At 39.3% G+C, this 14376-nt stretch overlaps 1 protein-coding gene across 2 annotated transcripts in view; it reads left to right on the top strand.

The window, feature by feature from the left end:
- The first annotated feature begins 467 nt into the window (after positions 1–467).
- The window catches only part of DSC2 (desmocollin 2), a 36357-nt gene continuing 22448 nt past the window's right edge, over positions 468–14376 (top strand). For both annotated transcript variants that reach the window (XM_054461301.2, XM_054461302.2), the window contains exons 1-5: positions 468–987; positions 9174–9258; positions 10525–10724; positions 11682–11801; positions 13233–13388. In XM_054461301.2, coding sequence (XP_054317276.1) covers positions 919–987; positions 9174–9258; positions 10525–10724; positions 11682–11801; positions 13233–13388 — 630 coding nt within the window. In that variant the 5' untranslated portion in view covers positions 468–918. The remainder of the gene's footprint in view (positions 988–9173; positions 9259–10524; positions 10725–11681; positions 11802–13232; positions 13389–14376) is intronic.

The following is a 14376-nucleotide window of genomic DNA, read 5'->3' as shown; positions in this document are numbered from 1 at the left end:
AGATGTTCTCAGTAACCCACATGTAGCCCACGCCTAGGACCTCAATGGATGCATTTCTCATAGTAATTCACCCTCGATTTTATTATTTTGCAGTCGCCTTGATTCCCTAACTTTAAGTATGTAAGTATGTATATATGTATTTTTGTCTCTAAATTATGGCGATTGTCTTGTATCATTGTCATGCCAGCAAATTCCTAAAAACACAAGACCCCAAAGAATGGTGCCTCAGATGACTATGTCTGAACTGCTTGTGGGTGTGTGTAGGAAATTCACTCCAGTAGAGTGTGTAACAGTCTCCCTGGAGTCAACTTTCTGTCAGGTGGGCCTCAGGCAGCTGTGACCTAAAACCCAGCCTCTGCGGCTCAGACCTCGCTCTGTAATTGACCCCAGGGCAGGGACCACGGCCGGCGCGGAGGGCAGCGGGCAGGGCGGAGCCGGGGCCAAGCGCGCACTCAGGAGTGAGTCTTTGTGCAGTCAGGGCTTCTGCTGGGCAGGGCCGGCTGTTAATCTCGCCTGGCGGACACCGGGGCGTGGGGGGGTAGATGGGCCTTATAGGTGGCGTCCGCTGGTGAGAAACACCTTGCGCAGGTAGAAGGGTGGCGGCGAGAGGGAGTTCCCACCCGTGGCTTTCTTAGGGAAATGAAGTCTTAAGTCTTAAATAGACAACAAGGAGGGGCCGATCGGTGTCTTTTGGACGCGCCTGGAGCCCCTCCCTCCGCCGAAGGAAAAGCCCCTTGGATGAGAGGCAGGCGCTTCAGAGAAGCTAAAGAAAAGCACCTCTCCGCGCGCGCCACCTCCTCCGCCTCGCGCACCTCCTGAGCAGCGGGCCCAGCCTGCGCTCCGGCCGCGGCCCTCGCCCCGCGGAGCCCTCCTACCCCGGCCAGACGCTCGGCCCGCGACCTGCCCCGAGCCCTCTCCATGGCGGCAGCCCGCCCCTCCGGCTCCTGGAGCGGAGCCGTCTGCCGGCTGCTCCTGCTGACCCTCGCGGTGAGTGCAGCCGCGGCCACCGCTCCGGGGAAGGGGGCGATCGCCTAGGGTGCGGAGGAAAACTAGGGGAACGGGGATAGGTGGGGGTGGCGGGAAAAGCTGGGGTGAAGGGGCCTCTGGGTGGCTAGAAAATGGAGTTGGCGGGGGTGGGGGAGGGCAGATAGGAAGAGGATCGCGACCTGAGAGTTGGGATCCCCAAGGGGAGGGAAGGTGTCTCCGGTAGATGTAATCAGCGCACTCAGAGAGGCGGGAGCGGGCCGCTTTCGCCCAGCCAAAATCGTGGCCCCTGGGTACGCGCCGGGGAGCAGGGTGCGCCGGGGAGCAGGGTGCGCCGGGGAGCAGTGTGCGCCGGGACCGGAGTGCGCCAGGGCCGTCCAGCTGCGCCTCTGGCACCTTCCCCGGGAATGTGCGGCTCCCTCTGCCTCAGCGCCGGCCCAGGCCACGGAAAGGGGAACCGCTGGGCGGCCGGGACGGAGCGCGAGTGTCCTTGGGTGAAAAAGGGAACTGCTCGCCTTTCTGGGAATTGTTTACTCTGGGAGAAGGGCGGGGGGAAGTGGCGGGTGGGGGAGGGGATCTTGACCCTCTGTCAAGACTGTCGACGGGCGGGCTCTAGGTGAGCATTTGTACAGTTTCAGTGGTTTCTTAACGTGCGAGGCTTCAGTTCCCTAAATCTTCGGAGGAAGGAAGGGTCTTTCTGACTTCTTGTCCCCATAGGCGACTCGATTTTTCTGCTCGCCACCGCCCCTTGCCCCAGGTTCTTTCTTTCTTTAAAGAGCACTACAGCAATGACCCTACCCCTTCCCAGAGCTGGGAGCCTAAGTGGTTGGCCTTATTTGGGGCGGGACAGCCCCACTCCCAGGCTTGACCGATGGGATCTCGTTGGGGAGCCTGAAGACACACAAAGCCAATGCCGGGAGCAGCCGCTGGGGAATTTGGGATATAAAAAGTCCGATTGGACTTTTCCTGGCTCCCTGGAAGAGGAAAAAATTCGACAGGTGTGGAAAAGTGCTCCTTGCCTTGAGCAGAAGGCGTCTGGGTGCCAATCAACCTTGAAGGATAAAGGGAGGAACCCGGAAGGCTAATTCCGTCTGGGAGAAGTGAACTGGGGGCTGAAATATTCGTATAATTTCCCCTTCTCTTCCGCTGTCACTTCGCAGTAGAGTTCCACATTTTAAAATCATGAATTGGTAATTGTTACTGTTATTAGAATGTCTTTCTCGAGGAGCTCAATGGACTTCAAACCCTTAACTGAATTCTCAGGGCATATTAATAACATAGAAAGGGCCAAGTACACAGCAGTTAACAGTTTACAGATTAGAAAGCTAAGAATGGAATAAATAACGGTCAGAACATATGTTGATGAGTAAGAAATAAATTTTCATTAGATTCCTAATAAAATTGCAATTTCTTTTAAAACCACCGGCCATTCTTTAAAGGAAAAGGCATGCACAGACACTGGCAATGCGTAGCATTGCTCTGCATATACCTGCAGACAGAGCTTTCTGTGTGTTATCTCAGATTCTATTTAGGAGGAGGTGGGGTATCAGTGAATACACTGAAATTGGATTTCCATTCCTTGTTCTTCCTTAGCTTCGGAGTTTGATAGGCGGGGAGTGGGGTAGGAAGTATGCTGGCCCTGGCTACACTCTCATTCTGCTGGTTTTTGCTCTGTGCAAATCTTTGCAAAGCCCTGCCAACCTCACGTGGCTGTTGTGGTTGTGAGTCTCAAGTGTGAGAAACGTGTAAATACTAAGTGTAAGAAATTATTAAGTAAGAATGATTGTAGCTGGGCATGGGGTGTGCGCCTGTGGTCCAAGCCACTGGGAGGATCGCTTGAGCTTGGGAGGTCCAGGCTGCAGTGAGCCCTGGTCATGCCACTGCATCTCAGCCTTCGTGACAGAGCGAAATCCTGTCTCAAAAATATCTTTGGTAGAAGGGAGAAATATCTTTGGTAGGAGGGTAGGATCCTTTACCTTCCTTCCTTCCCATATACCCAAGTAATCCTTCACCATTCCACAAATCAGCTTCTCACTTCTTAATGTTTCTTCAAACCATACCTGGCTTAGCCACTTGAACTCTGTCTTCTGCTAACCACTAATAAAGCTTCTAAGATCACTGGCTCTCCTGTGCTAAATCCAAATGGCTCATTCTTTATATGGTTCCACCTTGTAGCTTTTGCCCTTATTCTTGACATTCACTCCCCCCCTTTTTTTTTTTTTAATCTTTCTGACCACTCAGGGGTCTGACTCCCTACCTAGCGTCTTGTCTTTTTCTTCTTTTTCTGTTGCCTTTTTTTTTTCTTCTTTTTTTGGTTTGGTAGGAATGAGATAACATGAGATCTACCCTCCTAACATATTTCTAAGTGTATTGTATTGTTAATTATAAGCACAATGTCATATAACAGATCTCTAGAACTTTCATTTTCCTTAACCAAACTTTTATATCCATTAAACAGCAAATCCCTGTTTCCCCTACCCTCCATCACCTGGCAACCACCATTCTATTTTCTGCTTCTATGAGTTTGACTACTTTTTCCTGCACTCTTAAATGCTGGTGTCTCTTGGTGCTCTGTTCTAGGTCTTGTCCTTTGAAATCTACACTCTTTCCCTAGGGCATTTTATCCACTTTTATAGCTTAAAATATCACACAGTTGCCAACATATACTAAATTAATATTACTAGTTCAGATGTCTTCATTGAACAATAGTCCTTTGTATCACTCTACTGACTGTGATGGGTGACACAGCATTTATTATCTTCCCAAACAATGTTGTTTTTCTTTTAGTGTCCTGTATTTCAATATGTGTCAGTACCATATGCCTGTTTCTCAAGTAGGAAGTCTGAAAGCTGTTTGTTTTTTCTTTCTCACTGCTCCCCTTCCTTAATCCATGAAGTTCCATTAACTCTATATTCAAAGACAGCTCATGGGTCTATTCACTTGTACCTGTCACTTCTGCTATTACAAATAATGTCACAATGAATAAACTTGAATGTATGTTATTTCATATATGGGCAGGTGTATCAGTAGGACAGATTACCAATAATGGGATTGACAAATGAAATTTGCTGCACGTGTAAATAAGGCCAGGTGCAGTGGCTCATGCCTGTAAATCCCAGCACTTTGGGAGCCTGAGGTGGGAGGATCACTTGAGCTCAGGAGTTCAAGACCAGACTGGGCAACATGGCATAACCCGTTCTCTACAAAAAATACAAAAATTAGCCAGGCGTGGTGGTGCATGCCTATAATCCCATCTACTTGGGAGGCTGAGGTGGGAGGATCACTTGAACTCAGGAGATGGAGGTTTCAGTGAACCGAGATTGAACCACTGCACTCTGGCCTGGACAACAGAGCAAGGCTCTGTTAGAAAAAAAAAGTGTCTAATTTTGTTAGATTTTGTTCTTCCCTCCATAAACGTTGTATATGGCTAGACAGAAAGCTATTTTATGATAGATATCACATGATCAAGGATATATATATTGGTGTAAAGATAAATTGAATCTATGCTTCATTCATAACACCACAGAAAATTCCAGAGATGAAAGATTTAAATGTAAAATATGTTTCCCTACAGACAATAGAAGAAAACATTAATAAATTGTTATATAAATTTGGAGCCCACGAGGCCTAGTTATGACTTAGATTTTGAAAGCCAATTTATTACAATTGAGAAAATCAATTATATAAGAGTACATATATACATACTTCTTCATGGCGAAAAAACACCTCTAACTAACCAAAAACACCACAAGCAAAGTCAAAAGGTGATTGATAAACTGGAAAAAATATTCATAGGTCATATTTAAAAGGCTAATCGAATACATAAAGAGCTCTTGTAAGTCAAGAAGAAAAAGTGCAACATGGATGTAACAGTATCCATAAAGTAGTAAAATGGCTCTTAAGTTATAAAAATATGTCAACCTCACTCATCATAAAATATGAATAAAAAATTACATGAAAATGCCATTTCACACTTGGCAAACACCCAAAAGTTCAACAACATGCGATGTAGGCAAGAATGTGGTTGACTCATAAATTATTGGTGGGTATAATAAAAAGTTACAACTTTTAGGGACTTTACGCAGTCATATCTAATGCAAATACAAATTGTTTTACCTCTTCTTTTCCAATACCTGTGGGTCAAATATCATTCTACTCATATGCCAGTACCATATTGATTTAATTGTTGAGATTTTATATGATTTGTAATATCTGCTAGGGTTGATAGCCTTTCATTGTTTTTTAAAAAATAATTTTCCTATCTTAATTTTTAATTTTTTCCTTACAGCTTTTTAAATCAGCTTGTTTAGTTCCAGAGAAAATTTTATGGAGGTTTTTATTGGTATCAAAAAATTTGTAATTTAACTTAGTAAGAATCGATACAGATACGTTGTTGATTTTTGTCTTTCTTTTTTTGCAAGTGTATTTTTCTGCCCTGCAGAAATGTTTTCAGGTTTCCTTCAAATAGGCTTTACATGTTTCTTTTTAAATTTATTCCTTGGCATTTCAACTTTTAATTGCTTTTGAAAATGATTTCTTTTTTTTTTTTTTTTGAGACTGAGTCTCGCTCTGTCGCCCAGGCTGGAGTGCAGTGGCGCGATCTCTGCTCACTGCAAGCTCCGCCTCTTGGGTTCACACCATTCTCCTCCGTCAGCCTCCCGAGTAGCTGGGACTACTGGTGCCTGCCACTCACTATGCCTGGCTAATTTTTTTTTTTTTTTTTTTTTGTATTTTTAGTAGAGACAGGGTTTCACCGTGTTAGCCAGGATGGTCTCGATCTCCTGACCTCGTGATCTGCACACCTCGGCCTCCCAAAGTGGAAATTTCTTGTATTGTCTGACTGGTTTTGTTTATGGGTATGAAGACTAACCATATTCTCATGGTTATTTCTGCTTCCTTAAGTCTCTTCTTGTTTTATAGTAATGTATTGGTTGATTTGCTTGGGTTTTCCAGGTAAACAGTCATATCAAATGCAGAGATTTTTTTTACATCTTCCTATCTAATATCCTTCTCTTGCAAATATACCTTCAATATAATGTAAACTACATATAGTGACCTTGGAAAGCCTGTCTTGTTTCTGAGTTTAATTGGATTACTTCTAGTGCTTTCCCATTTGTGTTGTGTTATAATTTATAAAGATCACATTGCAAAAGTACTTATCAATTCTTATTTTTTAAGACTAAAAAAAAATAAGAATGGTTATTGAATATGGTCAAGTGCCTGTCAGCATCTATGATGGTGATCACATGTCAAGCCTTCGTTAAATTTATGGCTTGAAGTTTCTGGACCAAGCAAAAGATGTGAGTGTGGATCACAGATCCACGCAAGGGCCAGTTTACTTCTGGCTCAAATTTATAATGAAGATTTAGCATTTGGGTCCCAGATTAATGTGGAGTGGATCCTCTTAGATCTTAGGTGGGCCCTGTGCTTTGATTTCATTCTCCTCTCCAGAGGCCAGCAAAGCAGAGTTAAATCTCTGCAGATCAGAAGTTGTTCCTGGGTTCCTCTTACCACTGTGTGTTCCAGCTTTATCTTCGGTTTTGGCCTAGCAATTACTTGCTATTTTGTTAGCTCTTTGATGCTTTAGGATGTTTGAAAAATGTTATCCATGATTTTTAATTAGTTTTGGCATAGGTTTTTCTTAATTACCTAGCTTGTTATTATTGAAAATGACAGTTATTTCCATTCTCCACATTGGACAGATCTATCACATTCAAATATAAAGCTGCTTATTTAATTTATTTGCTTAAAGTAAATCTTTGGTTTCTCATTATCGTTAGGAAAAAAGATCCACGTGCTTTGCTAATGCCGTTCAAAATCTGCCCCACGCCCACTTCTTGAGCCCATGTTAAACCTCTGCCCCGCTCTGGTACACACATCAACCATTACAGATTTCTTCTTCAGGTCTGTGCCATCTCTGGGCCTTCACATTTGCCATTCTTTTGTTTGCAACATTTAAGCTCTGCCTCCTCTTAGCCTGTCTCACTTGTAGCCGCTCTTCAGGTGACCTCACCTGGCTTTTAGACATCACTATTCCCTCTGCTCTCCCATAGCTCCCTGTACTTCCCTATCATTACATTTGTCTTACTTTGTTGACATTACAAATATGCCTTACCTTAGATTGAATGTTTCATGAGGATCATGTTTACTGCTCTGTGTGTGGTACATAATACACATTCAATAAATATTTGTTGAATTCATGCATGAATGGATGGATGTCCAAGATACTGTTATTCAAAGAATTGTCTTAATCCAACCATTTTTCATCTTCTCCACCTTTATTACCTTAGCCCAAGTAACCATTACCCCACTCTTAGATTCCTGCTGTAGTCTCCCAATCAGTCTCCTGGCTTCCACTCTTGCTCTTCTATAACCTATTTTCCACATAACTAGTAGAGTGATTCTGTATAAATATCAGTTTACGCCACTCCACAGCTTCTTCATCATGCTGTTGCTTCTCTTTGCACTCAGAACAAAATCTGCACTCCTTACCATGACCTTTTAGACCCTACATCATATGCCCTTGAATGTCCTTTTGTTTTCTTTTCCTGTCACTCTTCCCTCACTGTGCTCTGCTGCTATGACCACCGTGTTTCTGCAATACACAAGTCTCCTTCCAGCGTCTTTACTCTGGTTCTTGCCCCACCTGGAAGACTCTTCCCTGGTTAGAAAACTGGTTTACTTCCTCACTTCATTTACACTCAGGTATTCTTGTTGTCACCCTCTCTCCCTGTTTTATTTTTGTCATGACATTTATCTGTTGCTGCCTTGGCATTATGTGACATTTGTGCATTTGTGTATTTCTTTTGCTTCTTATTATCATGTAATCTTCGTGAGGCAAGGACTTGGCTTTGTTCACTGTTCTAGCCATTGAATCCGTTTAGCACCTAGTAAGCAACCAGTAAATGTTGGTTGAATGAATAAGTGAATGTATTCTTCCAATCACCTTGAGCTAGAATCTTCAGAATCATCTGATTCTACTCCTGTTCTCTCTTGGCTATGCAGCCAGTGAAAATTCTTCATGTCATTTAATTTCCAGTTCGAAACTAATGTCTTCGTTGTGTCTATCCCAACATTCCAAATGAAATACAACCTCTGCCTTATTTGATCCTTCAAATGTAATTAAAACTGGATAATTAAAGAGTCTTTAATATATATTAAAAATAAACATTTCCATCCAAGTTTTGATGATTTCAGTTTATGTTTATAAACTTTGTAAGTAACAGTGTAAATGCTAGTTAACTGTCTTGCTTTTGGTCAAAGATGTTTGTAAAACTAGAAAAAAAGAATGTTAATCTTTGAGAAACATCCATTGTAAAGTTTCAGACAACATTAAATTTCAGTGTGTTTACGTATATGTTGCATTGGACTTGGTTCACCATGAATCACTAAACCATTAAAAAATTTTAAGTAAATTATTTCCTAAAATGAACTTAACTTTTATTTGAGAAGATACACCTTCAAAATAATTTTATATTTCAAAGTTATGTGCCTATTGTGTGGAGTAACACATAAATATTCTCCAAATCACTTCATGGCAATAAGTTAATGTTTGTCTTTAAAAGCATTTACTTTTTGTTTAGGATATTATTGATTTGGTATCATATCTCATAAGCAATTAAAGATGTACTGAAACAGTTTGCTGCCTCAGTAAATTTGGTTTTCTCTTTCCTATGTATATACCTGTGCTGCCTTCCTGATAGTTTTCAGCACTCTCTCACATAGGCTGTTGTTGGATCGTCATTGTACCCACTGAGTTAATCTGTGAAGTTATTATTACACACATTTTACAATATAGTAAACAAAGCTGAAGAGCATACGTAATTCTTTGAGTTTACAAGCTTTTTGCAGGAGGAAGCTAGAACTTGGTATATTGTTTTATTCTTCCCCTTGATATACTTTTGTCCTGATTTCTTTCTCCAATATGTTTTTATTTTGATAATTATATGTGATTTATAATTATATAAGTCACATATAATTATAAATATAAATTCATGTATTTGTATTTAATTAAATATTTTAAAATTAATATTAGTGTAGTCAATATGTAATATAATTAACGTTTATATAAGTATTATATTCCTTTTTATGTGTATATAATATATAAATTTATAATTTATATAAATAATATACACATTAAAGTTTTCTTTTTATGCATAATATTTATTTGATTTTTTTTCATTTTTTAGATCTTAATATTTGCCAGTGATGCCTGCAAAAATGTGACATTACATGTTCCCTCCAAACTAGATGCCGAGAAACTTGTTGGTAGAGGTAAGGAAGCCCTAAAATTTGTAATAAATCCTGTTTTGCTGTGGTACATATACACCATGGAATACTACACAGCCGTAAAAAGGAACGAGATCTCGTCCCTTGGAAGGGATGTGGATGGAGCTGGAAGCAATTATTCTCAGCAAACTAACACAGGAATAGAAAATCAAACACTGCATGTTCTCACTTATAAGTGGGAGCTGAGCAATGTGAACATGTAGGCACAGAGTGGGGAACAACACAAGTGGGGTTTGTTGGGGGTTCTGGGAGAGCGAGAGCATCAGGAAAAATAGCTAATGCATGCTGGGTTTAATACCTAGGTGATGGGTTGATAGGTGCAGCAAACCAACATGGCATATGTTTACCTATGTAACAAACCTGCAGATCCTGCACATGTACCCTGAAACTTAAAATAAAATAAAAACACACACACACAAAATAAATCCTGATTTACTGTGGTATTTTAAAATTAGTGTAATTTTTAGAATGATGACTCTGTTGGGACCAGTAGATAAAACTAATGTAGTATATTATCATTTGTAATATTTGTGGTGTCATTCTAATGAAAGGAATATTGTTATTTTTGGAAAACATGATTATATGAAGTTGATAAAAATATTTCACATGAGTAATAATTATTAACATTTACTTTAGAGGAAAGATAAAGACATTTAACATGCCTCTAAAAAATTGAGAAATAGTATTGAAACTGTTTTTTTTAGTTTAAAGGTACTATTTTTGGATTTTTATTCTTAAATATTTCACTCTGTATTGTATTATTTTTTATCAATTAAATTATTTCACATAATTCTGTAAGAAAAGATCAAACCAATGATAGCATAAAATGTGATCACTGTTTAGCAATAGATGTAAAGAATTTAGTAATATTTTCGTTTAGTAAATGCCAATTTTCAGCTGCTAGATTCTGTATAACTTCAGGTGTACTTAGGTGTTACCCTATAGCTTATTTCTGTTGATAAAGAAAAAACTTTTTTTGGTTTTGGTTTAAATATTCAAACACTGGAGTTCACATATGTTTACTTCGAGCAAATGTCTCTTCTTTAAGAGAATGTTAAGTAGGTATTAGAAGTGATATAAGTATTTAAGCACAACTTAATTCACCATATAGTTTTATGTGTCCTTTCAAAAATTTACAAGTGTCAGTATAATTAATTTTAAGTTTTTGGCTCTCCCCACATGCATACATTACTGTTAAAACTATATCCTATGTTTTACTTTAAAAATGATTGCTGTGCATATTTTCTACAGTTAACCTGAAAGAGTGCTTTACAGCTGCAAATCTAATTCATTCAAGTGATCCTGACTTCCAAATTTTGGAAGATGGTTCAGTCTATACAACAAATACTATTCGATTGTCCTCGGAGAAGAGAAGTTTTACCATATTACTTTCCAACACTGAGAACCAAGAAAAGAAGAAAATATTTGTCTTTTTGGAGCATCAAACAAAGGTATACAAGGCTATATAAATGAAGAAATGATGTCTTTTCTTCAGACCTAATCAACATTACCAGGGAAGATATGAAATCAGAAAGGATATGGTATAGTTTGGCTTAAAGATGAAAGAAAAACATGAGGCAACTTCACAGTGTTTAGAAGGAAAAGGGCTGTGCAACATGGTTCATTCGGGTTGTCATTCCTTTTCATTTGGGACATAAAAGGAGAAATTGGGATAAGGTACAGCATGGGAACGTGAGATTAGACACAAAGCAGCATTTTTTTTTTTTTGAGCTTTACCGTAAAATGGATTTCTAACAACAAGTTTTGAAACTCTGGATAAAGAAAGGAAAGCTTTTTTTTCTCATTCATTTTAGCATAATCTGTGGTCTTAAAACATAGATAAGTATTTTAGGAGGAGGTTTGGACCACATGCATGCTGTTGTGTTGTGACATCCAAGATCAAAATAACTTGTATTCAACCATTAGCCATTCCTCACTGCAGCAGTTTGAGAGTTGTCACCGTGTTTCTCTCCTCATTCTGACACAGATCTCTCTGTTGGTTCCCTGGCTCTGCCTAGTTGCTGGTGAGTGGAAGTTGCTTGTGCTAAATTTAGAAGGGCACATACACACTTATTTTCTTTGCATATCTCTCTCCCATGTTTTTGCATGGCAGTGGGGCAACAGTAATTTTTTTTTTCAGTTTTGCTTCTAGGCTTCCAGTTCCATCTCTCTTTCTTCCATATGTCCACCAAATCATTTTCCCAAGAGGACTGTTGTGATAACAGTTAGGACAGTTACTTCTTCATTATCTTTTTGCAGTGTTGATGTTTAGTTTGGTTTTCAAGCACTCCCATGGTCTCACCCCTCCCCAGCTAATCCTCATGAGAGGAGAAAGATGTGTCATTGTTCAATGTTTGAGAATAAAGTAGTCATTGACTTTATTATTTTTTCCTGTCTTATGAATTGAGGTCCTAAAGAAAAGACATACTAAAGAAAAAGTTCTAAGGCGCGCCAAGAGAAGATGGGCTCCAATTCCTTGTTCGATGCTAGAAAACTCCTTGGGTCCTTTTCCACTTTTCCTTCAACAGGTACAGTTTTCTTTCTTTCTGCTGTGGGAGTCTATAGTTTCCATCTCTTACCATTATGACACTGAGTATGAAGTTATTTATAATAGTTATGTATAAATATATGAGTGAATGAGTATGTGTATAATATGTTTCCATATAAGGGTATAAATATATCTCTTTATACTTGCATACACTTTTGTTCAGCTTGCAAAGGCCAATCATAAAACTGTAGCACTCAAACACATGGTTCCTTAATGAATTATCATATCAGCAAGGGTATCGCCAAGCCTAAGAATAGCCTAGAAAACCCAAAACTCTCTTTCATAATAAAGGAGAAAATTGGATGAAAGGCCAAATGCCACGAAAGAGGAAGACACATAGGCCCTTGTATCTTTCTATTTCTTGTTCTTGAATCTACATTTGAAATCACCCTGGATCCACATTTCTTTCTTTCTCTCTGTCTCTGGCTTTCTTTTTTTTTTTTTTTTTTTGTAACTATGAGATCTCACTATGTTGCTTAGGCTGGTTTTGAACTCCTAGGCTGAAATGATTGTCCCGTCTCAACCTCCCAAAATGCTGGGATTACAGGCATGAGCCAAGCATGCCTGGCTCTTTTTCTCTGTCTTGTTTCAGTAGAAACCCCAGCAAGCCTTCTTGCCTTCTTCCACTGCTAGTGGCTACTACATTCAGTGTATGACTTTGGTTTATTTTTCCTCAGTTCTTAACATAGCAAGGGATAATCCTTTTTATAACCCACCAACAAATTTAATACAGCTGAGAAAAGAGCATATTAAAGTTGGAAAATTGTTAGAAAACAGTTATGTTAGTTATCCTGATATAGTCAGGATGTTACTGAGAGGATGAACACAGCCTGGAAGAAATTTGCTTTTTGAATCGAGGATCAGAATATTACACATTCGAAAATATTATTCCATTTCTATTCTCACTCATTTTTTTTTTTTTACTCAGTTCCTATAAGGAAGATGTTGGCAAAGAGCAAAAAACTCGTTAAGGAAACTATTGTACACATTTTTGCCCTGCAGACAGTACACTTTAAACTCCGTTCTTAAATGTTATGTTACATATAATAAAAACTCAGTTTTTTAAAAAAACAGTGATAACAGAATAATTTTCCATGCTCAGGATACTTTGTTTTCTAAGACAGGAAAAGTCTTAAGTGTTTTTTCCACATATAGACACCATCTAGCCTATCAAATATTCCCTTAGTTATTCTGGAGAACTGAGATGCACTACATTATTTTACTCATGCCTTGCTCTTGAAATTTCTCAATTGGACTTTCTTATTCTGTTGCTTTTTTATTTATATATAATAATAAATTAATGAGGGCAATTATTTAAACTAATAAAAAGGCAATGAGATTTCATAAATATATAGATGAAAGTTCTGCTGAAATAAAGATTTGTCTCATGTATATAATATCTACTTTCTAGGTTCAATCTGACACAGCCCAAAACTATACCATATACTATTCCATAAGAGGTCCTGGAGTTGACCAAGAACCTCGGAATTTATTTTATGTGGAGAGAGACACCGGAAACTTGTATTGTACTCGTCCTGTAGATCGTGAGCAGTATGAATCTTTTGAGGTAAAGTCTAAAATGTGTGTACTGTATTAGTAATGATGATGCTTGGCCATTTTGTCTCATTTGCAATTCACTTAACCTTTTCTGTTTTCTGAGTTTGTCACCAATGCTCTGGCTACTCCCTAATAGCACATAATTGACTTGAAACAAAAAATATTTTCATAGAATAAATAATATTGGATTCTGTTAGATTGTTCCTGGTATTATGGTTTTACTATTTATTTTTTTCCCCACAAAAGTACCACTTTGAAGAACAGTTTTGTTTTTTTTTTATTTGAGACGTAGTCTCACTTTGTCACCCAGGCTGAAGTGCAGTGGCGTAATCTTGGCTCACTGCAATCTCTGGCTCCTGGGTTCAAGCGATCCTTCCACTTTAGCCTCCTGAGTAGCTGGGATCACAGGCACGCACCATGATACCCAGCTAATTTTTTGTATTTTTAGTAGAGATGGAGTTTCACTATGTTGGCCAGGCTGGTCTCAAGCTCTTGACCTCAGGTGATCCGCCCATGTTGGTCTCCCAAAATGCTGGGATTACAGGCCTGAGCAACCGTGCCCAGACAAGAACAGTTACTTAGTTGGCCCAAAAAGATCTGTGAACCTCTTTATAGTATGGAGATACCATAGGGGGTAAATGAGGTTCAGTCATTAAGTAAACCTCAGTACCTTGAAAATGTGGGAGAATGTTAGTTTATAGGGAGCAGGTAGGGAGTGTGACAGTGCTTACCTAAGCTTACTCAGTCCTTTAATCATCTGGTTAATTTCCTATGCTGGAAAGTGAGTTAATATGAAAGAATTCAACCTAATGCTGGTTTGGTTTCCCAACAGGACTTGGTCATTTTGCTTAAGTCAGTTTTAATTATTTTATGTCTATTTTGGATGAATTAATTATTCATTAGAAGACCAAATTAATCAAATAAGACAGGCAAGTGTTGAATAAAGTATTTAGGTTTAGAATTGCCATGTCCTGGCCTTCTAAATACCTAGGATGTTC

The sequence above is a fragment of the Pongo pygmaeus genome, chromosome 17 (assembly GCF_028885625.2).
Source record: "Pongo pygmaeus isolate AG05252 chromosome 17, NHGRI_mPonPyg2-v2.0_pri, whole genome shotgun sequence".
In the NCBI taxonomy this organism is placed as follows: Eukaryota; Metazoa; Chordata; class Mammalia; order Primates; family Hominidae; genus Pongo; species Pongo pygmaeus.
The sequence above is the reverse complement of the archived record's forward strand: the minus strand, read 5'-3'. Positions and strand labels throughout refer to the sequence as shown.